Genomic DNA, 24,824 nt, shown 5'->3' with positions numbered 1-24,824 from the left:
TGTGGCAAAAATTATTTATGTATTTACTCGTCAATTTTTATCAAAATTGTTGCCTATTAATTTTCTGTCGGTAAACTAGCCGATCGCTTGTTACATTATGGAAACCTGACCATAAACAATCACGTTTGCTTACCTGTTGTTAAACATTATTTAAATTCATGTTCATTGGGTGGTTGCCGGATGCATTTTAACTCAAATTTTAACTTCAATTAATAAACGTTTAGGGCGTCAATCAATCGGCCCAGAACATATATAACGTTATAAAATAAGTTTTATAGAGGAAAATAAGTGTTTATTTATTTTTGCGTATCCATAACGGTTATTGTCTTCCGGTTCCCTCTAATGGCGTCTTGTGATTGGCTAATCAGCCCATGATGCGCTCACAACGGAGGCTCTGATTGGTCAGCAGCGGGAAACCAGGTAGTGGCAACACGAAGCAACGCGCGTGCAGTGTACTTTCCCTGCATTCATCGGTAAGTTCAGTAAAACATCCGCTTATGAATGAAAAAATATGTATATTGTCGCTTAACAGGAAGTTTCCCCGCTGTGAAAGCTGCTTAGTGTCCGTATAAGTGTTGAGAAAGTCAGTGGCTAACGTGACTACCCCAACAGACAGTCACTACCTGCACTTTGGTCGCCCACTCTTCAGTGAAACGTAGTTACGTGTGTCCATATGCACTGACCCACGCAAAATCCTGCTCTTTCCATAAAAAAACAACTCATTTTCTAAATTTCAGTGTGGAGAGTAACTCATGTGACTCACCACAGAAAGAGCACCGTGAAAATGAATTTCATTCAGGAGGCCACTATGTTTGTGCGTCACAGTATCCTATTATCAGTCTGAAAGGGAACACATCATTAACACACAGCCACTGGACACTTCAGATAGATGGAAAAGACTCGGCAGCTTTTAGAGCTTGACAGAGAAGGATACAATTTAGTTTTGTTTTTTTTTAATAATGGGGTTGGTCAGAGATGTTCCTGTGTGCAGTGCTTTTATGTTTTGTGCACTACAAAGCACCTAAATGAGAATAGAGTGAAGTCCCACCATAGAAACACTGAGTTTCTCCTTTTAAAAAAGTAGAAATGTCCTTGCCTTGTTACATCTCTCCCATCTTGATTATATATTTTCATTTTCGAATGATCTAATAAAGCAGGGATAATCTTTAAAATGGCACTTCCCCAGAGATGTATGTAGGATATTGCTGTTTCACTATGAAAAGGGCACAGGCGTTCACACCCTCCCTGCACCCACCCATGCATGCTCTTAGAAACTGCTCCTGGAGATTGTAATGTGTCTAAGTTTTATTTGCAAGCATGAATGTGCTTTATGTGTTAGAAAAGATCAGTATATTCATAGTTATCTCCTCGGATTCTTATAGGGACTGTAGCTCATGTGCCAAGTGTCCTGTCAGGTGTTTTTCTTCTCCATATACAGCATTACAGTGACCATCATGGAGCCACCTTTGTGTCCTCGTGAGTCTGGGCAGTTCATTGCAGAGCGCAGTAAGGATGTGTTTGTGGAGGAAGAAGGAGTGCAGAAGGTGGCGGAAATGCTCTACAACCTCCGACACAGTGACGATCTGACAGCATGTGGCTGGAAGAAGGCGAATCCATTGGCTCCAGAGCCCACCTCTGACCAGGGGAGTCTGCTAACAGCCTGGGCCACTAACAGAAATAGATTATTTTTAAGCATACCTGAGTAATGAATCACGTGGTGCATAGAAAATTTTGTTTAGTGGGAACAACAATGAGGTTTTAATTATTTTCATATGCACTGTATGAAGTATAAGAGGGCCCAGGATTCATATCTTTAACCATGCTGTAATATGGACAAGATGACAGAGTGAAGTGTCAGATGGTTTAACATGTGGCTATTGTGGTCTGAAATCCTGCATGCGTCAAATAATTTGTAGGATTATCACATAAGCAATCAATACATTATCATTTGTTGCTTATGACAGCTGACATGAAACTTAAATCCATAAAAACTGTCAACCAGTTTTAACATTTCAAGGAGATTTTATACTCAAGTGCTGTACCTAAGTACAATTTTGAGGTATTTTAACTTGCCGTGAGTATTTCCATTTTACACTGCTTCTCCTCCACCACATTTCAGAAGGGAATATTGTACTTTTTACTCCAAAAAAAAAAAAAACTGAACAATGCAATGTACTATAATAATATTATTTTTAATTAAGTTAATTAAGTCAGGACTTTCACTTGTAGGGAGTTTTTTGGGCCATGATACTTCTACTTTTACTTAAAGGTCTAGTGTGTTGGACTTAGTGGCATCTAGTGGTGACGGTGCAAAAATGGAAACTTCTCCCGTGTGCCAAGCATCGATGTATAAAGGGAACTGGATGCAGTATCGGAGGCGGGCCCCCGTTCATTCCTATGGAAGTTGCTCAGTGATGCATGAAGCCAAATTTGTATTTCCACGGTATGAAATTACCTGGATCTTTGGTATTATGGGGCCCACAGAGCAAGCGCACTAAAAATGTATGGGCCGTAAACATGCCACATCTTACACCTCCTGGAAAGCGTGAGGTCAGCGCTGGGTGCTACTCTTGTCTACGTTGTGCCAACTTCCAGGGTGCGAAGGCAGGTTGCGTCTGAGGTTGCTAAGCGTCCATAACCAGCATTGTATCATAGCCTACTTACTTAGTGCAGAGATGATCTTCTTCCCGGCATTGTTTTGTAGTGTGTATTAGGCAATCTGTCCGTGGGACAGATGTTAAGATCTGGCAGCCCTGAACTAAAATGATCAACGTCTACTTCATATTTACCACAGACTGATATTCTTGGAAGAAGGAAAAGATATTTGCTGGATGTGATTGGTTGTTCCTTGTCACATGACATGAGGTGCGCACTGCTGCAATCCAAAAGTTGAACTCTCAGAGTGCAGTTGTAGCACCCTGAAATATAGGCGCTCGGAAACGCGTGCACGCAGTGATGGCATTGCTCTGGCGTTTGAGTTTGAGATGCGTCTACATTGAAAACAATGAATTTGAGGGCACAAAATATGCGGCATGTGTACGGCCCATTATAGCGGCTGAGCGCGGTTTACTCCAGTTTAGCTCTCTGCCAACTTGATGGGGATAAAAATGATTAAATCATGCTGCTCTTCTAAACTTTAGATTGGTGTTATCGGACTGAATAGATCAAATTCCGATAGTGAAGTTACTCATTTCACGACGGTTGTGACCCTCAAAAAATAAATTAACTCATTTATCGATGTCTCTTTCACAATGTAAGCCTATGAGAAAATGGCTTTTTGGGCTTTCCTCCTTTGGTCTCTGTAAAATTAGCTTCAAAGTGCTGTTTCAGGGGGCTTGGTACCAAACTTGTAGAACATCGGGGGTTGATGCAAAAACCTGAGTGGCCCTATCTAAAGCAAGTGTTTGGTTTGTCCATTCTGGGCTACTGTAGGAACAACATGGTGGACCCAGTGGAAGTGGACCAGCCCCGTATGTAGATATATAAACGACTCATTCTAAGGTATCGAAAACACAATGATTCAGATTTACAGGTGATTATACACTAATGAAAACATAGTTATGAGTATAATATTCAATTTCTGCCCATCACTGCCTCTAAATCCCACACACTGGACCTTCAGGTAAAGGTTGTGAATACTTTACCACCACTGCATTTCATTTCACTTCACGTGAATCACTGAAGAAATCGGAGATGTGGATGTTAATTCATTGGTCTGGAACCAGACTTCTCTTATACTTTATTTAATAGAAACTGGCCATAAATGAGTGAGAAGCACAATTATAGAAAATAAAGTCATCACAGCTCAGGAGTTAATTATTCCTGATATTTACTCAGATGTCGGGAAAATAATTATTCAAGACAGCAACTGGTGAATTGAATATTTTTGCCTGGAGCATCATCTGTGTCCACACACGTACATCCCATGGTGGAAGACAGAGAAGTGAATCTCCACTAAATGAGGAATTCAAAGTAGAGAAACCGTTTTAAACAGATTCCTTTATCCATTCTTTTATCCAATGTGTCCTCAGTACAGTAACTGCCTGCTTACTCAACGCACTATTAAAGCATTTTGATCAATGTTTCAGGTTCCTAGCCTTTTTTAATGCTGTCTTGATAATTTGTGTTTTTCATCATTGCAGGCCTTGAACTGGGTGTTCGTGGTCGACACCATGAACTTCTCCTTTTGGCCTGAGAAAGAAACTCAACAGTGTGAGGTGACCTATAAAGGGACCACGTACACAGGCTACATGACCCTGTGTGCTGCCATCACCAGGGCCATGGAGGAAGGTAAGAGCACGTTTAAATGATTCATCTGTGTTTTTGCAGGATTAAAGGAGTGTTATAACAGCGTCTTTATGAGATTAGAAATATCATACATTGTTTTGTTTGGTGGTACAGAACATAAACACAGCACTTCTGTTGTTGCTTCTGTTTTTCATGAGTTGAAATAAAAGATTTTTTTTAAGCACACAAAAGGCTTAGTTCTCTTACATTTTGTTCACAAATTTGTGTTAGTGAGCACTTTGCCAGCATAATCCATAATCCATCTACCTGACAGGTGTGGCATATGAGGATGCTGATTATTAAATGGCATGGTTGTTACACAGGTGTGCCTTGGGCTGGTCACAATAAAGGCCACTCTAAAATGTGCAGTTTGATCACACAACACAATGCCACAGATGTCCTAAGTTTTGAGAGAGCATGTCATTGGCATGCTGACTGCAGGAACATCCACCAGAACTGTTGCCTGTGAATTAGTTGCTCATTTCACCACCATAAGCCATATCTAATGTTGTTTCCAACAATTTGGCAGTGCATCCAACCGGCCTCACAACTGCAGATGATGTGTAGCCACGACAGCTCAGGTCCTCCACATCTGGTGTCTTTATCTTCAAAATCATCTAATACCATCAGCTGATGCAGTTGTGGGTTTGCCCAACTCACAACTCACAAACTGTCAAAAACCATCTCAGGGAAACTCGTCTCAGTGGCTGGTCCCAGACCATCTTAAGGCCTTTACCCGCTGAGTCAGTTTTTTCGTCCCAAGTTGCCGCACATCTCAAAATAAATATAACCTCACGTTGTGTCATTTATGTTTGCACAGTGAGTCCAAAACTTTCGTCCGTCATGAAGGTTTTCAGAAAAGGTTTGATTTTTTTGCATTTTTCGCATCTGTCAGAGCCTTCACAGACATTTGACCAAGAATCAGTGAAGAAAATGAAAACAGAACAGGGCGCACAGAATCATTTCATAACTCAGATAGCTACATTCAACAGGTCAGATATCAATATTCAGGTGGACAGCTCCGCCTCTTCATGTAGCTGCGGTGCCAAACGAAAGACAGGGAGAGAATGGTGACAGCAGATAGGTAACTCCAGTCGAGAGAGGCAAAGGAGGAAATATGTCTTCATTTTGTCAGGTATTGTGAATTTTCACAATGAATAGAACAATAAAATGCATCAAAATCATGTACAAGGTTTCTGTGCGCAAGGATTCATAAAAAAATGCATTAAAAAAAAAAAAAACGGACTCAGTGTGCAAAAGCCTTTACAGGTGAAGAAGCCAGATGTGGAGGTCCTGGGCTGGCTCATTAGGCTGGCTGGATGTACTGCCAAATTCTCAGAAACCATACTGAAGATGGCTTATGGTTGTGAAATGAGCATTCAGTTCACGGGAAACATGCTCCCTCAAAACTTAGGACACCTGTGGCATTGTGTTGTATAATTAAACTGCACATTTTAGCATGGCCTTTTATTGTGAGCAGCCCAAGGTACACCTGAGTAGTAATGATGCTGTTATATCAGCATCTTGATATGCCCCACTTGGCAGGTGGATTTATTATGGATTATATTGGCAAAGTGCTCATTAACATAGATTTAAACAAATTTGAGAGCGTAAAGCTTATTGTGTGCTTAGAAAGGGTATTAGAGCTTTTATTTTAACTCATATAAGAGGGAGGAAAAACAAGTGTTGCATTTATATTTTTCAGTTGGTGTACATTGCTTCAGCTCGCACACAACTTACCTCCTTGTGTTGAGGTGATGGATCATGGCTGTTTTGGTGGGCAACATTTTTGCATAATTAATTGCACTTAAACAGAAAATAAACCACACACAAAAACAAAAATCATGAGTGAGAGAAACACCAGACTCATGAAGCAAAGTTAATGCCATGGTCTAACACTGTCAACTGACTTCTTTGCCTTTTTGTATAGATGGCTTTATCCTTTTTGTGTGCAGCTTCATCTCTGGAGAGAAAGATGTATAATCAGGGCCCTTTTTGATGTCTCTTTTTGTTCCTCTTTTCTGTGTGCTTTTGTTGTGCACTGCTATTACCAATTATTGTGTATGTGCCCTTTACTTGAACTTGGACTGCTGGGAAATTGCTTGTAGCTCTGCATGCGCCTATGCATCACTCATAATTAGCGTGAATGACTCCGGATATGAATCAATTATGTCTCATATGGAATAGTGCTCTCAATGTGTGGTCGCTGTGGCCTTTATAATTACAAGAGATTCTCTCAGAAAAGCTCAGGTAGCTCTGCTCCACAGTGTGAATCTCGAGGGTTAACAGCGTAAGATCAGAACAAATTATGTCTTTTGAGTCACTTGTGAGAATTGGCTGCTGTGGAGTTATATTCCTGTTATTATAGTGTGCCATAAATTTATGACTTGGTAGCTCGAGTGCCCTCTGTCTTGCTCTCCAGTAGTTCCTGTCTCAAGATAAATCCGTTTTCACTCCACAGGCAGTGGTGGAAACTTACTTAGTGCACTCACACAAGTACAAATTTTAGGTACTCGTACTTTACCTGAGTATTTCTATTTTATGCTACTCTGTATGTCTACTCCACTACATTTAGAGGGGAATATTGTACTTTTTACTGATTTATCTGACAGCTGTGGGTACTAGTCAACTTTGCTGATTAAGATTTCACATAAAACCACATGATACGCTCTCGCTCTCATTAACCAGATGGAGAACTGAGCTCAGAAATGGGAAAATAGACTTTGTGATTGTTCAATAACAAGGCCTCTATTCCCAGCATAAACTTAATACCTCCAGATATCGGACCATCTGTGAGTACCTGATTGTGTGATGTATTTGGATGCATGTCCGTGGCCAGTGTGACATTATGTATGTTTGTTTTTGTTTTATTACTTACTAGGATCTATTGTTACAATTATTTCATTATTTAACAACTTTTCTGTTTAAATATGTGATTATGCAATTAATGGCATTCTCATTTCTTTATAGGGTGTCTGCAGGTCCTTAAGAGGTCAATTTAAATTTAGAAACATTAGGGTTTAATTGTCATTAAATAGTCTTAAATTTGAATTTGTGAGGTGTTTATTGCCACAAACATTTTATTTAATTTCATTTATCCATATTTAGATTTCTTCTTTATGTTAAAATGAATCAAGCTCGTCTGGATGAGTCCACAATTCTGATGTTACAAATTTATAAACCTACCACTGAACCTGATACTGTCATTTTACTTTCTACTTATACTTACCTGCTGGCAAAATGTTGAGCCACATATATTATACTTTCCTGCGATGCTTGAACGAGAAAAATGTGCTTTGTTTTTCTAAAAAGTAAATTGTAAATTGGGTTAAAAATTATTTTGAAAAGGTGTGAAAAACATAAAATATAAGTGTCTGGTACTTGTGGATGCAACTGCTTGTTTACTTGTTTATTGTTTGTATTGAAAATGACAATAAACATTAAAAAAAAGCATATGATATGCTTATATGGTATGATGCAGTACTATAATCTACTCAGTAGTTTATAAAGTTTTCAAAATTGGCTCCTCATTGACAAACTCTACATTAAAATTCTTTCATTCTTTCTTTCATTTCATGTTATAGTTAATTGCAAAAGTACTCTTGCACACTGTCTAACTTGAAATAAATAATTTATTTGCAGTGTGCGGGAGTCCTTTTGCAACTTTTTGGTCTTGTCTCTCCAACGCACCTGTCTTTTTTATTGGTGTGCAAAGTGTTTCCTTTATGTCTTAGTTAATGACACAATACATTTTTAAGATGTAACATTGAAAAGAGCCATTCTGCATACTAAGTATGTTACATTTATTGATCTTTATTCTGTACTTTTAGTTGAGTAAAAGTTGGAATTCATTACCTTAATTCCAAAGGGGGTATTTTTCGACTATCATAGGTTTACTTTTACTTAAGTCAAGTATCTGAATAGCTCTCCCACTCTCCCCACAGGAATACCTATCACTGATCCCAAGTACTTCTCTCAGATGAGTGTGGAGGAGTTGGGACACGTCCTTCGATCAGACAATGAAACACCCATGCCCATGCTGAAGGAGCGCCACCAGGTTCTAACATTATCATGTTAATGTTTGTGGTACTAAGACTGTAACAATCATCAACATCCACAAGTTGCTTGATTGATTTCACATCGGTATCACGACTGATACATGTGTTCCTTGTGTTTTTATTTTATGTTTAAAACTTCTCAGTTTAAAGACAAACATGATGTATCATCTCATCTCTCCAATCATAAACTCTCAACAAAGAAGGTCCTCGAAATCAAAAACCAGCATATTATTAACTAATGATTATTTTCATTGACAATCTGTCAGTTATTTTCTCGATGACGTCCTCAATGAAACCAGAAAATATTCACTTTTAAGAGTCTGATATCAGAGAATTTGGACTTTCTTTAAAACTACTCAAATTGATTAATTGATTACCAAATTAGTTGGCAATTAATTCCATAGCTGACAACTGATGGATGACTCGTTGCAGCTCTAATTACATCTCTACTTAGAAACTAAGGTGTCTCGGATCATATTGTTTCTGTGTGTTTTACTCTGTCAAAGAAAGACATTAGAAATAGATTTTAAAGCTCACATAATTATTATTTTTGTCTGTTGGTGTTACATTATGAGCCAAACTGTATTCCCTTTAGGATAATTGGAAATCTAAAATGTGCAGCTCTTAACCTCCCACTCATCTTCATAGTTAAATTTGAACACATCACATGTTGAATGTTTTTCACAAGGTGCTGACTGAAGGTGGCCGCGTGCTACAGGAACACGGCGGAAGCTTCCGGAGTTTTATCAGCCAAGCCGGGAGCGATGCCCGGAAGATGGTGGAACGTATCGTGGAGAAGATCCCTTCCTACAGGGACGAAGCTACATATGAGGTCAGAGTTAGAGATGGATGAATCTGAAATTGTGGAATATTTCGTGTTTGGAATTTAGTGGATGAAAGTTCATGTTTGCTCCGACAAAGCATCCTTGAAATTTTTTTCACATCTCAGATATTAAAGTAATCATAATTTCTGGTTGGATAGGTTTCCTTTTACAAACATATAAGCTGGACCTTTCACAACATTTGAGGAAAAATGGCTTTGAGGTTTTTTATCTTTTTAATTTCATAGAGGCAGTTTTTCTCCAGGGTGCATTGTATGTACTGTCCAGCTGTGTGGACACTCTGAACTCATCGTCTAATGAAAATATACAACAAGGATAAAACACTGAAAGCATATAGGAAGTGTATTTAATCTGAGATAAATGTATGCATTTGGAAAACCTAAGATAAATCGTGATGTGAGAGTTCCACCTCCTGGCCAAAGACAGTGTGGCAATAATGCTCTCTTCATATTATTAAGTCAGTTAAGGAGTAAATGATGCTCTTTGCACATGAATTTTTGCCATGATATTGTCTTCGTGTAAGAACATGTGTCTAGCAGTGGATCAGATAGTACATATTGTGTAAGCAAGTGTCGAGCTGCACCAATGTTTGTTTCAGGGTAAGAGAGTCTCCTTCTACAAGCGAGCCCAGATCCTGGTGGCAGATTTCTGGGGCGTCATGGAGGCCAGAGGAGAGGGAGACATCATTGGCATGGACTGGCTCACCATGTTTGCAGACTACAGGGTCCCTCAGGGTCTCGTGTACCTCGGAGCGCTACGATACTCTGAAGCACTAATGCAGGCGCTAAGAAATGGTGAGACAGGAGTGTATGTGTTCATTCTCGGCTCGTAAATAAACCAGTCATTTAGGAATAGTAAGGTATAATTTGCATTTCCTCCCTTTTCTCTCAGGCGAGCTGCTGAGTTCAGGGGACAGGAGGGAGGTCGAGATCCGAGGTTGTTCGATTTGGTCTGTGGAGCTGATCAAAGACCGTCTGTGCAAGCTGGTGCAGGAGAGAGACGGACAGACCTGCAATGTCAACTCAGCGATCATCGACTTCTACCTTTGGCCTTACGCCAAGCAGCACCATAAAGAGATGGCCCACATTCCTATACACCACACACGTTGTATTTACTACTGATGGGTTGCCTGGCAGCAGCACATACAGTAGGCTGCACGTCTCAGTGTGCAGCTTTGGCATCATTGCCTCTCCCTGGGAAAAAGCCAATCACGTCTCTGTGCCAGATATATGTACAAACAAGTTTCTCTCTGGCTGTAATGGAAAGAGGTGTCAAGTTTTAATGTAGCTTGTTGGCCTATGTGGAAAGATGCACGGTTGTCCCTTTGCAGTCAATTAAAATGTTTACTCCTGTTGATATGGAACATTTTCTAATAAAGGTCTCACTGCAACGAAGCACAAATGATGATATACTTTATGTGAACATACAAGGGTGGACTCATCAGCCTGTTTGTGATGGTTTGAACTTTTAAACTGAAATTCATCAAACAGTTAAAGTGAAATAATTTGATTAGATATTCCAAGTTAATTATTTTAAAGTAATGCTGCAATGATTAATTACTGGGAATCATATTTCATATCATCCACTGCTTTAAAGCAGGATGTCTGCAGGGAAACTCCTAAAGAAAGTTTTTGAAGAGATTTATAATATATTTAGTGATCACAAAAGGAAAGGTTCAGTGTCAGATCAGAAAAACACTATTTAGGTGAACTAAAAGCATCTGGAATGTGTGGTTACTGTATCCAAAGTGACTGGAAATTAGATAAAATAAATTCTATAGCTCAAATTATGTGGACGCATCTAGTGTATGGGTGGAGGAAGAGAAAGAAAAGGCAGGAGAAGAACCATCAGCCTCTAATTAATATCAGAAATATCATACAAGATGTAACTTTTCCTCGGGGGAAATAAGATATGGTTAGTTAGTGATAAGTATTGCATAATAAAGCATGAGAGGTAGCTATTAGGAAAAGGTGTTTTAAGAGGTTTAAATTGGATATTGAATATTATTGTGTATATTTATAAAGAAAAACATGGGAGCCTCAAATAAGTCATTATAAAATATACAGGCATATTAATAAAATAAAAAATAAAGTAAAAAATATATGAAATATTCAAATAAATTCATAAAATATTTTTTAAAACATGATTAATATGATATCATCTAATCATAATTTTTGAGTTCATTTTTACTTAATCACAGATTTTTTTTTTACTTCTAAATGGCCTTATTTCAGGATGGCATTAAATGGCACGCTGATTTTGTTTATTAATAATTAATTAATTATTTTACTTTATTTTTTTTAAGTATTCTACTTATAATATAAAACAGTGAGGTACTTGTGCTTCACTTTAGTATTTCCATTTTTCTGCTACTGCTACTCCCCTCCATCTTGGAGGCAGTTTTAATTCAGTTACTCGTTACTTGACAGATTCTGATTATCAGTTCAAAATATAATCAACTAATAAATTATTGTGTATCATTACAGATTAAATTACCCAGCAGTGGGCCTACATGAAGTAATGAAAATGAGCTCTACCTTAAAGTCATGAACACATGAATGCATTGATAATTATAATCCAGTGATATTAAAATATACTATTCTGACATTGGCCAAATACTTTTACTTTCTGCACTTAAATTATATTTTCAAATCAAATCAAATTAAAATTATAAAATTATACAGTACATTTTTAAAACAAAGCGACCAAAGTGCTGCACAAATTAAAGTAATGACACACCAGTATATAGCAATATAACATGTACACAAATATAAAACAGAATAACATCGGTAAGAACAATTACATACGTGAAAAAAATATAAAATACTAAAATATTAAAACAACTACAAACAACTAAATGTCGTTGAAAACATGTACATTTTATTTTGATGCTAATACTTCTGTACATAATGAAAAGTTTTGCACATATGACAATGTCAGAGGGTGGCGCTGTTGCCTTCACGTACCGCTCGGTCCGCCCTCCATGAATGCTCTTGAACGCCTCACCTGCTCTCCTTGACTGCTACGTCATCGCGGCGGCGGTTTCCCGGGCAACCGAGCAGCGACAACAAACGGGAGATGGGACCAAGTTACCAACACGCCAAACGGAGAGGACAACACCTTAACACACAGCACCAGACGGTTTGTTTTGGTAAAATGTAGATTATTAGCTCGTGTATTTTCTTGTTAAACACGTTTAAGAACTCAAATACAAAGTTTGACCTCAGCTCAACTGACAGTGAACTCCATAAAGTACCGTTACATTAGGGTTAGGGTTACAGTAACTCTACAGTAACCGTCATGAGCGAGGTGTGTGTCCGGGTGGCGCTCCGTATCCGTCCCCTGCTCCCCAAAGAAGTCCTCCACAACCACCAGGTGTGTGCTCGGGTGGTGCCGGGCTCAGCCCAGGTGATGCTGGGCTCAGACCGACTCTTCTCCTTCGACCACGCGTTTGGACCCACAGCCAACCAGGATGAGGTGTACGAGTCCTGCGTCCAGCCCCTGGTGGAGTACCTGGTGCACGGCTACAACGCCACCGTCTTCTGTTACGGACAAACAGGGTCAGGGAAGACTTACACACTCGGAGGAGGGAACCTGGGTGATTGGAGGTGGCACTTCTCACCCCTGAAATGAGTTTAAGAGAACACAAATGACATATGAAAGCTATATTTATTATGTTAGAAGAATTGGAAAATTCTTCTTCTGCTTAAAATGAAAAAAATAGCATATCAGAGCATCTTTACTGTGTGTTAAAGGTGCTCCCGGTGGTCTTATGTACTGTTTAAACATTTCTTTTTTATAATCAGTAATTTTTATTGTTTTCTTTTAAGTAGAAAAAACAGCATGGGATACATCATATGGCCATGTAAATCTGTTAAAAATAGGGTACAAGGACTCTGGAGAGGTTACACAGTTGTGTAAGTAGACAGAAGACATAAGTAAATGAAAAAAAAGAATTAAATTATCATTGGCAGATGTGAAAATAACTGAATGTCACATGACACATTTCTAAATCATTTTTAAGGATATGAGCCAGCTATAGTTAAATCAGGGACCTTTAATAAAGGAGATGTAATTAGCCCACGTAGCATAGTATATCTCCACCTGATTAATAAGCCTAAAGGAGAGGCTGTTGTGTGCAACTGGGAGAGACACCCCTCACTGGTGGTAAGGTGGCTAATACGTTTTCCCCCCAGCATGAGGGACGTCTGGACCCAGTCTGCCTGGGGTGCAGGTAAGGGTTTTAGAGGGACAGGACAAACAAGTTTGGGCAAAATGGATGGCAGACCAGAGGCTGAAACATTTCTTTGAGTTTTTCAAGCTGGCACTCAAGGATTTTAGGTAGTGAAGGAAGCAGTGTTTAAATGGCATGCTTTTGAGAATTTAGTTTAATTTTTTTGTAGTCTTAGACTATATCTGAAGGCCTAAACAAGCTTTTCTGACCAGTGATTATTTGCTGTTGCCCCATTGTTATCCCTCACAGATTTGGCTCTTCTAATGTTTCACTCTCTGCTCTTTGCAACATGTACTTTATAACTACCCTAAAACTTCAATTTAAAGTCTAGTCTCAATTAAACACCCAGTCACCTTTACTAGCTTGATGTAGCCACACATTTTGATGAATAAAGGTCTGTCTCAAATAGAGGCCTGGTCTGGTTGTTGATGTATTAAACAGGGTTGTTGACTACCTCAAAGTTTGTGTCCATTCCTCGATTACCCTGTAATTTATTCACATTCTATTAGTCCGTAAGGGTCCTCAGATCAAAATAATCAAAAGGGTTTTCCATAAAAATCAATCCAAATTATAAATATTGTTGTAACAGGATAAAGTGGTGTTGTGTCGGTATGCCGGGTGCCATAACTCTCTGTCTCTCTGATGTGCTGTCTGTCGGAGCTAGCTCAAATGAACAATTCATAATTGATGTATTATCTGAAGGCTAATTTTTAAACAAGTAATATTCATACTGATTTAAATAAACAATTTTAAAATTGTTTTTGCTGAGCAACAGTTTTGTGTGAAAGGAATTACAGGCCTGTCCCAAATATAGGCCTGTTGATTTCAGTGATTTAAGCAGCTATTAATTGAAGTTTTACGGTATGTGTTTCTTCCTTCCAGATGAAGAGGGAGGGATTATTGACCGTGTGGCCCAGGATGTGTTCCTGTTGTTGGGGGAGAAGAAGAAGAACAGTGATGGTGTGGAAGCCACAGTGCGGGTCTCATATATGGAGCTGTACAGGGAGGAGCTGCGAGACCTGCTGGAGCTGCAGACCGTTCACAAAGAGCTTCACATCAGAGAGGATGAGAAGGGAAACACAGGTAAGTGAAGTGTTTTTGTCTGGCAGGCAAATGTGACAAACATATGATCATTTTTAAAAAGGACATAAGACAATTTTCAATGTCACAGAATGCCAAGTTTGGACTTGGTTGGTTTGTACACTGGATCCCTGTCCACTGAGGACAGTGATGTTTGATTAGAAATGATCAGTGTGTGGTTTTCTTTGTGTTTTCAGTGGTGATGGGAGCCAAAGAGATGGTTGTCACCTCAGCAGAGGAACTACTGAGTGTTCTAGAGACAGGCAATGCCCTGCGTCACACCGGCACCACAGGGATGAATGAGCACTCCAGTCGCTCTCACACCATCCTCACCCTCCAGCTCATCCAGTGCTGCCACAACAACAACTCCTCCCTGAAATCTGTCCGCTCGTCCAAACTCTGCCTGGTCGACCTGGCGGGTTCAGAGCGTGCTGGGAAAACTGGAAACACTGGGACACGGCTCAAAGAGTCAGTTCATATCAACACAGGCCTGCTCGCTCTGGGCAATGTCATCCGTGCCCTCTCCGACCCTGGTCGAAATCGCCGTGGTAACAACTGCAGCAGTGCGCACATACCGTACCGTGATGCAAAGATCACCCGTCTCCTCCGTGACTCACTGGGAGGCACCGCTCACACGCTGATGGTGGCGTGTGTAAGCCCGTCTCACCACAGTGTAGCTGAGACTCTGAGTGTCCTGCAGTTTGCCTCCAAGGCTCGTCACATTCGTAACCGTCCCGGAGCTACACCTGCTCATACAGAAGTCAAGGCATGTCTGGCGACCTGGGACCCTGGTGAGGCTCGACTGGGCGAGCTCGAGTATGAAGTACAAACACTGAGAGAGCTCCTAAAGGAGAAGGAGAGGGAGATGGAAAGGGAGAGAGCAGTTGGAAGAGCTGGAGAGGTTGACAGCTCCAGTCAGATGAGGATGTCTGATTCAGATAAGAGGGTGAACCATGAGGAGCTATCACAGTACCGCGTCCTGGCACAGGAAGCTGCAGCCATGTTTGTAGATATCACCGGCCCCACTCCGAGTCATTCTTTCAGGGAGCGGCTGCAGGACTGGCAGGAGAGACTGACTGCTGTCAATCACTCACATCAAGCTGATGAGAAGGACTGCTCAGACAGAGGAGAAGATCACCCCCACCATGTCGCCATATTAAAGCTCAGAGAGGAACTCAACAAATGCAAGGTAATGATAGTCAGTGAAAAAGAAACATCAGATCGGTATTATAATGGCTACATTCTATTAAGGACTGTCTCAAATACCAGTTTTGGGGCATCAAAGCTTTGCGATTAATTGATGCTTCGACGGGTGGGGGTAAATGAGGGACTAGGACATCAGTGGATGCACCTAAAATATCCTCCTGAGACCCTGTGTCCTCACATGTGGACATCACATTTTGGGTTTGCTTGACCTTATACTTAATTCTTCTTAATTTAGACCTGTTGTCTTCATTCGTGGACACTTTTTTATGCCATCTAGTAGTAGTGAGAGCACAATGTAATGTCCTTTATTGTCTAAGCGGAGTTCATGCCACCAAAAGCCTTAACTTCTGAACTTCTCAAAACAAATTGACAAGTCAAGGTAAAGAGAAAACTCTCCCTGTCTCATTTTCTCTCTGTCTGTGTTTTAGGAAGCTCTCACCACAGAGGAACAGCTATTTGAGCAGAAAGATGAAGAGCTAAGACAGGTCCAAAAAGAAGTAGAGAAACTTCTACAAGAGCGAAAAACCCATCTTCAAGCCTTGAAAGAAGAGAAGGAACGTACTCGTATACAGGTGAGGAAAGACCGCAGTTCTATAACACAGCAGAAAAGGACACTGACACCTTCAGCAGTGTAGGTTAACTGCAAATAAAATGACCGTGTGCACATTTGTATGTGAATTTTTGTCAGACTGAACAACTTGTGGACCAGCAGATATTCATCAATCGTCTTCGCAGTGACCTTTTGACCTTTAGGTGTGCAACTGTAGAAACAAGGGCTTCTGGGAGCTCAGGCAAGAGACCCCACAGTGTCCCTCTGGTCACACACAGCTGTGGACGCGGACCTCCCAGGAGGGTAGGTAGCTGTACTGTTTTGTTCTGTGTGTGTGTGTGTGTGTGTGTGTGTGTGTAGTTGTTTGTGTGTTTATCTGTTGCACTTGTGTTGCTCTGTACAATCGTATGGGCACCCACACTCTGTTGTTCATGGTGCATTTATTTGTCCTAATGCATGTGTGTTTTATAGATTCACTCCAGTCCCCCGGCCTGTTCACTGGAGAGAGTGATGGCAGCCTTTAAGATGCGCGGTCATCTCCTGCTGGCTGAGATCGAGGAGAGGGATGAGGTTTACTCTCCATTCATAAAACAACAAGCAGAGAGCAAAGACGGGATTCAAAAGAAGGAGGATGAGGATGATGTCTCTGTGGGCAGAATGGGATTTAGGTAAGCGCCTGTTTAAGACAACCCTACTGGTTCTTTCTTTGTCAAGCCACCAGTGATTCACTGCATATAACACATACAGTTTCAGCCACTAGGTGTGGGAACATTTATTTGTCACCTGCTCCTGCTTTGTGTAGCAGTGACCCTCTATGCACCAGCGTGGGAAGAGAGGTACAGTGGGAGGGTGTTTCATTGTCACTCCAGTGACACAATACAATTTTGGTTTCAAGGATGGCGGCCACCCACCTGATCAACAGGTCAACAAAGCACTTGTCAGTTTAGTTGGTGCACCCAAGTCGACCTCTCACAAATCACACAGACCTTGCACGCTATACTTTCCATTCATCTTTTTTTTTAAACATATTTCAGCGAGTAGAAACATTTAAATGACAGCAAAAATGCTGTTTTAGTTGTGGTCATTTTATTGATAATGAGAGATATACTTTATTTATTATTGATCCTTGAGAGGAAATTCAGTTTTTTCACTCTGTTGCTATTTTTACACATTACACACACACAGGCCAGAATACACACACCTGCACAAACAAGACCTACACATCTGCATTAATGGAGACACATCAGAGCGAGGGGGCTGCCCATGGACAACAGCCCCATGTTGGTGTCTCTGCACTGCTCAGGAGGCGAACTGGCTTCTCTCCAGCTACCAATCCACGCTCTGTACTTGGTCCGTAAGTGGTCTTGAAGTGGTGACCCTCTAGTGTCCAAGCCAAGTTAACACGGACTGAATTACTGCTTCCCCAGTAATAAAGGTTTCATCTCCAGCCTCCAACTTTACTCCCGCTTTAGGTGCAGTGCATTGTACATGGCTTACACAGTGTAGTAAATTAATTAAAAATGTGAGCAGCCAGCAACAAGCTGTTGCAATATACTGTTTCTTAAGAACCACACCAACAGCTGTGCCCTTCTGTGGATCAAACCGGTTAAAAAAAATGGTTTTGGGGTTCCTCACAGCCTCCCAGTTTATGCAATGCAAATCCTGGGGCATAAAGGAGATGTGAAATCCTTAGGAGCGATTGTGGAGATGTGGCAAGGAACCCTCTGCTTTCTTCAGACATGTTTGGGAATTAATAATGCCAGGTTCCAACATAGCAGTCTTTTTCATTCTACTTTAACACAATTTACAAGAGTAGTGCAGGTGTGCCGTGCAAAACAGAAATACAAAAGTTTCACACGGATCAGTTACCTTTTATTTAGAGCAGTATTTTTCCTACAGCAATGAGTTAATCTGAAAGTATCTGAAATATTCTAACGTTACTCCAGGCGTGCTCTGAACCAAACATGGACCAGCCGACTGAAGAAACCAGCTCTGAAAGAGAAGAACTCTGGACTAGACCCAACATCTACTGGAAAGCCATCAGGACAACAGTCTCAGAGAGCCACAGGTAAACTTAACATGTATTTGACTTCACTTTGCAGTCTTTTGTTTCTTCTTTAACATTCCAAGAAGTTATTTAATATCCAAGAAGTTGTTTCAGTTTTTACGTTCTCAGTTGCTCTTTCTTCTCAGGGACCACGGAAAACCACTCCAAGCATATCCATATGAGGAAGGCGAGATTTAGCGCCAGCGCTACTCAGAAAAGGATCCAAGATCTTTCACTCAGCATGCGCATGAAAGAGGAGCTCATCAAAGAGCTCGACAAAACTGGTGTGTTTATATAAATACAAACTGTTTATTCCTACACTCCTGTGTTTGTTGGTCTGTAGTTCTACTCAGCGTGGTATACTGAGGCAAGAACAATGGAAATCTTGGGCTGATTTGTTTGTGGTAGCCAAGGTTGGTAAGAACATTCCTGCAGCACTGAACAGGAACTTCCTGCGGCTTCCACAGGCTTCTGCTGAGTATATTTAGAATTTCAAGGACAACAACTGTAGCAGAGAGAAGTATGCAGACACAGACAAAGCAGCATTACATAAATGTCAATAGCTCAAAGTAAAAATCTGATAATCACATTATTACGAAGGGAGTTTAGTCTAGTCTTATTCTGGTCTACTCTATGTTGTTAGTTTGAAAATTTTAAATTTCTAAAGGAATGCTCTGAAATATGTACTGTAGCAGACAGTAATGTGTACCCAAGCTGCTACATCAATGTTGTCAACAACATGTCTGGAGCCAAGGCATGTGCATAGTTGCTATGCAGTGTCTAGTCATTCTAAAATGATGGCCTTGATTGGCAAAAGATGAACCTTGTGGACAGTGTTTGCAGAAAATGGTATGAAAAAAATTCAGGTTTGAGATAACAATGCTGCTGCAGCTAGCCCCCCTGAGCCAAGGTCTTGTGAAGTAGCAAAGTGGGACAAAATGGAGATTTGAAGTCTGTACAAAACCAGTTTTGATTATAATCCTGTATTGGTTACCATGGGTGGCAAATTCCTTTTCACCTTAGATCAACTAAGATTTTGTACTGAAGCTCCAGCAACAACTGCACAACACCAGTGAATCATAATATAATAGTTTCAGTATATTTGCATCTCTAAATATGTGTATTTGCCTGACAGAGGAGGAGACCCAAGCGGTGGACAGGCACATCAGGCACAGTGGTGATGGCAGAGAAGCCGACGTGCTGACAAAACTGTATATGCAGAGCCAGCAGGTCCGAGCAGAGATGTACCGCAGCCTGCAGCACATGAGGCTGCAGAGAGCACAGCTTCAGAGCAGCCTCAGGCAGCAGAGAGAGACCAACAGCAACAAAGACCAAAATGGGGTTTGTGTTCTAAAAATGATCCCAGTTACATTAAACACAATGTCTGGACAGTGAAACAGGAAAAGAGATAAAGATATGAAGCTTTAGCAACATGAGCAAATTCCCAAGAAAGAAAGGGTTAACACAGTTGTGTTTATGACCATGTTGATAGATATTTGATTCTTTCTCATAGCCCACAGCCAGTTCAGCTAGGAAACTTTGAAGCAACAGTATATCAACACAGTGTAATAAAGTTGGTTCAGCCGAAGTTTAGATATAAATCTGATCATGCATCTGATAATTTTAAGACCAGGTTCACTGAACTAACCCTGATCTCGGTACAAATTAAACCTTTGTGGCAGTGTGCATATCATCCACACAACATCTCAGCTGAGTTAAGTTAGACTCATTGGGAAATCAAAACAACCAAAAAAAGATGTAACAGCTGAGACTCAGCACGGGTAAATTATTAATGAGTCCTCTGAGTACATGATTTTTATCTTTGTTTATAGGAGCAACGGATAGGAGATCTGACCATGTGCAAAAACAATCACCAGGAAGAGCCAAAGGAAAAGGTAAAGATTAAATATAGCAGTGTAAATTCTTTAAAAGGTTAGTTTTTTGCTTCTTCTCCTTCGAAAATATCCATTTTGACAGCTTAACTTTTATATACAACCTCTCCTTCCTTTGTTACAATTTATACCTCCTCATCTTCTTCTTAATTTGTCATCTTCCTCCTCCTCTACCCCTTCTCCCTCTCTGCTCCTTTTTTCCCTCCTCACACTCCTCACTTCTTGGTGTTGTCACTGTAGCTGCGTGACTGTATTTGGCTGGAGGAGGAGGAGGAGCGGGTGGTTCAGAAAAGAGCCGAGCTGCAGGAGCTGGAGGAGGAGCTGAGGAGGAGAGAAGAGGTGCTCCTGCACAGGGAGGCCTGTCTGCAACAGAAAAACAAACTGGAGATCAAGATGCTACGCTCCAGTCAGGTCAGCCTGTCTATGTGGTGGTGCCCATGTGATTTAGTGTCAGGTGTTTATTGTACTGTAGCCGATTATCAGTGACAAGTACGGATTAGGGCAACATGTTTTAATAAAGCCAGAATCTGGGAGTTTTTTCCTCAATGACTTTTCAGGCTCTGAATCAAGACCTGCTGCGTGTGTCGGTGCGGCTGGAGTCTCTGGAGGAGCAGCTGCAGAGCAGCAGCAGTGTGAGGCAGACTGGAGGAGTCACCATGGAGGATCTGGAGAAGGAGAGAGATGCACTTAGAAAGAGGAGAGATGCTCTGGACACCCAGCTGAAGGACAACAGAGTGCTCACTGTGGAGGTCAGAACAAAGGGAGCATTGTACATGTGTATGATATACATGATGTATGTCTCGCACATTGATAATCAGTTTGCATTATTTTTCTTTTGTGCATGTCTCCATCTAGGAGGAGCACTCCCTGCTGCAGCTGGAGGAGGCTATCGAAGCTCTGGATGCAGCTCTGGAGTTTAAAAACAGCTCCATCCAGGACAAACAAAAGAAGTTATTAATCACAGATTATTCCTCGCATCAGCCACAAAGCACTGAACCTGCCCAACTCTGTGATGTCATCAGGAAGCTGAAGGAGCTCTCACGGCCTGAGGCTTCAGAGGTGCTCGTTAAATATTTCAACAAGGTAAGATAACATGTATGCACACATATAAAATATATACACAACATTCATCTCTGCATGCAAAGTGAATGTTGTTTATTTGTCTTCACTTTGTTAACTCTGCCCTCCCTTTGTTTTCCTGTTATTTTATATTTACAGATATTTTAAGCGTGCCTGGTGTCTGGTTTGCTTAAAACATGTTTATTAATTTATAAAAAAACAACAGCAATGTATTCTACTGTGGTCAGACATAAACTGAATGCTGACTCTTTCTGGTCCAGCTTTCTGTTTATCCTTTTCTCTTCCTCCATTATTTACCTTCCCTTTCTTCTCTCTCCAGCTGATGTTTTCCTGTGAGTCAGAAATGCAGCTACACTGTTTCTGTATTGCTAATTAAATTATACCTCCTCCGTCTCTCTGTTCCCCTAATGCTCCCCCGTGTTCTCCATCTATCCAGCTGATGCGTGTTAATACCATCATGAACTATATCAGCTTCTCTCCAGGAGGTTTTGTTTGCACCATAATGAACTCCCTCCCAAATGTTCTGCTCTGTCCTTGATTTTTCTCCGCAGGTGTGAGAGTAAACAAAGCTACGCCCAATTTATTTGTAATAATGTGTGTTTCTCCTGCTCCCTCCCACCTTTATCGACCTCTCTAGGTTGTTTGTCTTCGTGAGGCGGAGCGCCATTTGCGTCTGCATTGTGAGGAGCTGGAGCTTCAAGCTGGAGAGCAAGAGGCGGTGCTGAGGGAGATGGAGGTCGCCATGCAGCGCCTGGCCCTGGATGCAGACCGCAGGCTCACCCAGCAGCACAGAGAGCACCAGAACAACATTCAGCTACTACTGCAGAAACTTAAAGGTGAGGGACTTACTTCTGCCTGGACAAAACAATTTGAATGTGATTTTTTTTGTCCTATTCCCCTCCAGAAATTTAATAAATATTGCTGTTTCATATACTTTTGTGTGTGTGTTTCAGAGGGTGGTTCAGGAGAGATACAGCAGGCAATCGAAGACAGACTGCAGCATCTGGAGAAAGAGCTGTTTTTCTACAAAAGCTCCAGTCGGCAGCTCAAAAAGAAAGTCAAAGAGCTTCTCAGTGATGCCCTGCACCCAGTTGATCAGCCCTCACATTCACAGGAGCACAAACAGACACACAGTGTGCAGACATACGCACATGCAAACAAACCCCAGACACACACTGAAGAGGTGCAGACAAGGACACACATTGCAACAACATACACAAAGATACACTCTGAGCAAACAGACAAAAAGACACACGACGTTTCACATATGAAGAGACACCATACCCCCTGTCCCTCCTCATCTGCTGACCTTCAAGCACACAAAACCACCAAATTGCCTGACTCCAGCCAGACACACACACAGGGGAGGAGTGAAAGAGGGGCTGGTTCCTGTGGGGAAAATTTAGAGGTGACACCAGTTCGTTTGTGTCGCAGGGAGCTGAGGCAGATCTTTCCAGCTGACCTGCAGGTTTGTAGTTCTGCCACAGGGAGGCGACAGTCCGCTGTTGATACCAGCACAGAGTCAATGCTGGAGGACTCCATAGAAGTGCCCAGAAACAATGACAGATGATGTTAGCATGGTATCTATGAGTCACTTGGCAGCAACAGTCTGTACAGCAGATTCCAGTTGGGTGCTAGTAAACAAACGGAAGTGTGTGTCATAAATAACCAATGGCAAAAGCTCACTGAATATGAACAAAGAAACCTATGAATCCTAAGTATCCTGTGAAAATGTTAATGTATTTTTTTTGTTGGAGAATATTTAATTTAAGGACTTTTGGGGGCTTTGAGGTCAGTTAGAGGCAGCCATTAATTTACTGCATATAATCTGCATACTGGTGTATATTTAATGCATGCTCATACTCACTAAGGACTGAAAAGAGAAGAAGAAAGTGACTGAAATGTGGTGAATATCGAAATGTCTTTACTGTGAACCAGTTCAGTCTCTTGTCATAACACTGTCTCCTATGTATCCGTCTTCCGTGGTCGTCACAGATTTCCCCAGTCCTGCTGAACGTTGTGGAGTTTTGCCATTCAGTAGGAGAAGAAAACACAAAGAAGGGCCAGTGTAGTCATGCCAACAGAATGACCCTGATGATTGTGACATACAGAGAGAAATTTCCAGTAACTTCACATCATTTTTTTTTACAAATACAATGCTAGACTTGCCATTTTTCTCTGGATCTTTCGCTTCAAGCTGTTGTCCTAGATAAAGACATACAACAGGTTTTAAAATATTGTGTGCATTGTGTGTAGGAATGGGGTATTTAATACAAAAAGCAGCACTTTTCCTGATATAATTTACAATGTTATAATACAGTGTATATTTTAAACGATACAATAAGTAAGGGAAAACATGTTCATCAACCTGTTGTTAAATGTAATCAAATGGTGACTATAGAAAGAAGTGCTTTCTCCTTTGCCCTTTAATGTTCAGCACTGTTTAGCACTTAAAAATGACCACTACATACAAAATGTCTTCTGAACAGCAATATAAAGGTTTGTAGTGTTTTTATATGCATTTGATTTTTTTGATACATTTTTTTTTCTAACTGTGTGCACTGTGTACCATTAGATATATGTTGATTGCTGTGGGGGTTTTTTTACATCAATGATTACAGTCTAATGTATTAAACTGACCAATGTGCATGTGTCACTGCCCTGTCTTTATTGTGTGGGCTCATTCCAGCCCTTCACCCTTAACCCACCAGACTTGTAAATCCCACTGTACTGCACCATTTGCTAAAACCACTAAAATATTGTTTTACCTGACCTGTTATCAGGGTTAATGCTGATATATAAGTTTTCTAACTAATCTTGGTCCACTTACACTTTACAATACCACGTCACAAATTACATATGAGCAGAAAATTGATAAGCTATGTAAACTTTCATCCACCATCTTTCTGCGTAATGATGTACACTCGGCAAGCCGTGTACTAAAACTTTTGCAGATTTTCTGACTTGTAGCGACTTGAGGCACAAGAATTTCCCAGTCAGGAACTAATTTTTCTGATACTTCCAACACCTTGAATGCACGTTTATTTTCAACGAGAGATAAAACTAACACATTTGATGCATATTTTTTTCCCCCCAAATAACATAGAAATATAATCTACCCCTCCTCTGGTTATTTGATTGAACATAACATTATTCAGGAATAAAGAAAAATATGAATAATCTAACATTTCATATAATTTTTAAGGTCTTAAAATTAGACTCTGCTTTTCTACATGACAGAGCCACAAGCTCATAAATATACCTGTCTTGGTTCAAATTGAGCCTAACTGGTGCAAATTTCCCAAAAAAAGACCAAATGGCACACACTAAACCATGGTTTGAGGGGCTGCTTCGGTTCTGGGGTCCCTTTGCCGAATTGTGAAGTAATATTACAACAAATTTGACAGAAATTATTAAGCAAAGGGCCACTTTCTAGTCATGAGAGAAGACAGGACAACTGAGATCTGACCATGACAAGCAGCATCTTGTGAGTTGGTCTGATTTGCTAGAGCAATCAATGATTTACCTTAAAATAATAAATTCTGTTA

The 24,824-nt window shown here is 40.7% G+C and overlaps 2 protein-coding genes across 2 annotated transcripts; both read left to right on the top strand.

Annotated features, from left to right (window-relative positions):
- The first annotated feature begins 410 nt into the window (after nt 1-410).
- Nucleotides 411-10,588, top strand: qng1 (Q-nucleotide N-glycosylase 1). The gene is made up of 7 exons (XM_078170681.1): nt 411-473; nt 1,416-1,644; nt 4,144-4,290; nt 8,232-8,344; nt 9,034-9,177; nt 9,786-9,981; nt 10,079-10,588. Exons 2-7 carry the CDS (start codon nt 1,455-1,457, stop codon nt 10,306-10,308), a joined length of 1,020 nt encoding a protein of 339 aa, XP_078026807.1. The 5' UTR covers nt 411-473; nt 1,416-1,454; the 3' UTR covers nt 10,309-10,588.
- A 1,678-nt stretch (nt 10,589-12,266) lies between these two features.
- On the top strand, nt 12,267-23,974 carry LOC117264759 (kinesin-like protein KIF27). The gene is made up of 15 exons (XM_033638981.2): nt 12,267-12,785; nt 14,304-14,504; nt 14,699-15,690; nt 16,136-16,279; nt 16,396-16,560; nt 16,729-16,925; nt 18,204-18,325; nt 18,451-18,588; nt 19,440-19,645; nt 20,137-20,199; nt 20,437-20,607; nt 20,754-20,945; nt 21,052-21,279; nt 21,914-22,112; nt 22,230-23,974. Exons 1-15 carry the CDS (start codon nt 12,488-12,490, stop codon nt 22,844-22,846), a joined length of 3,933 nt encoding a protein of 1,310 aa, XP_033494872.2. The 5' UTR covers nt 12,267-12,487; the 3' UTR covers nt 22,847-23,974.
- Nucleotides 23,975-24,824: the final 850 nt, after the last annotated feature.

This window comes from Epinephelus lanceolatus, chromosome 9 (assembly GCF_041903045.1).
Source record: "Epinephelus lanceolatus isolate andai-2023 chromosome 9, ASM4190304v1, whole genome shotgun sequence".
Lineage (NCBI taxonomy): Eukaryota > Metazoa > Chordata > Actinopteri > Perciformes > Serranidae > Epinephelus > Epinephelus lanceolatus.
This window is presented reverse-complemented; position numbering and strand designations above follow the sequence as displayed.

Bases quoted from the DNA above. Each gene is read 5' to 3' on its own strand.
- LOC117264759 (XM_033638981.2), top strand. From the start codon at position 12,488: ATGAGCGAGGTGTGTGTCCGGGTGGCGCTCCGTATCCGTCCCCTGCTC. The intron at 16,561-16,728 runs GTAGGTAGCTGT...TGTGTTTTATAG, and splicing joins GACGCGGACCTCCCAGGAGG to ATTCACTCCAGTCCCCCGGC. The intron at 22,113-22,229 runs GTGAGGGACTTA...TGTGTGTTTCAG, and splicing joins ACTACTGCAGAAACTTAAAG to AGGGTGGTTCAGGAGAGATA.
- qng1 (XM_078170681.1), top strand. From the start codon at position 1,455: ATGGAGCCACCTTTGTGTCCTCGTGAGTCTGGGCAGTTCATTGCAGAG. The intron at 4,291-8,231 runs GTAAGAGCACGT...CTCTCCCCACAG, and splicing joins CACCAGGGCCATGGAGGAAG to GAATACCTATCACTGATCCC. The intron at 8,345-9,033 runs GTTCTAACATTA...GTTTTTCACAAG, and splicing joins TGCTGAAGGAGCGCCACCAG to GTGCTGACTGAAGGTGGCCG.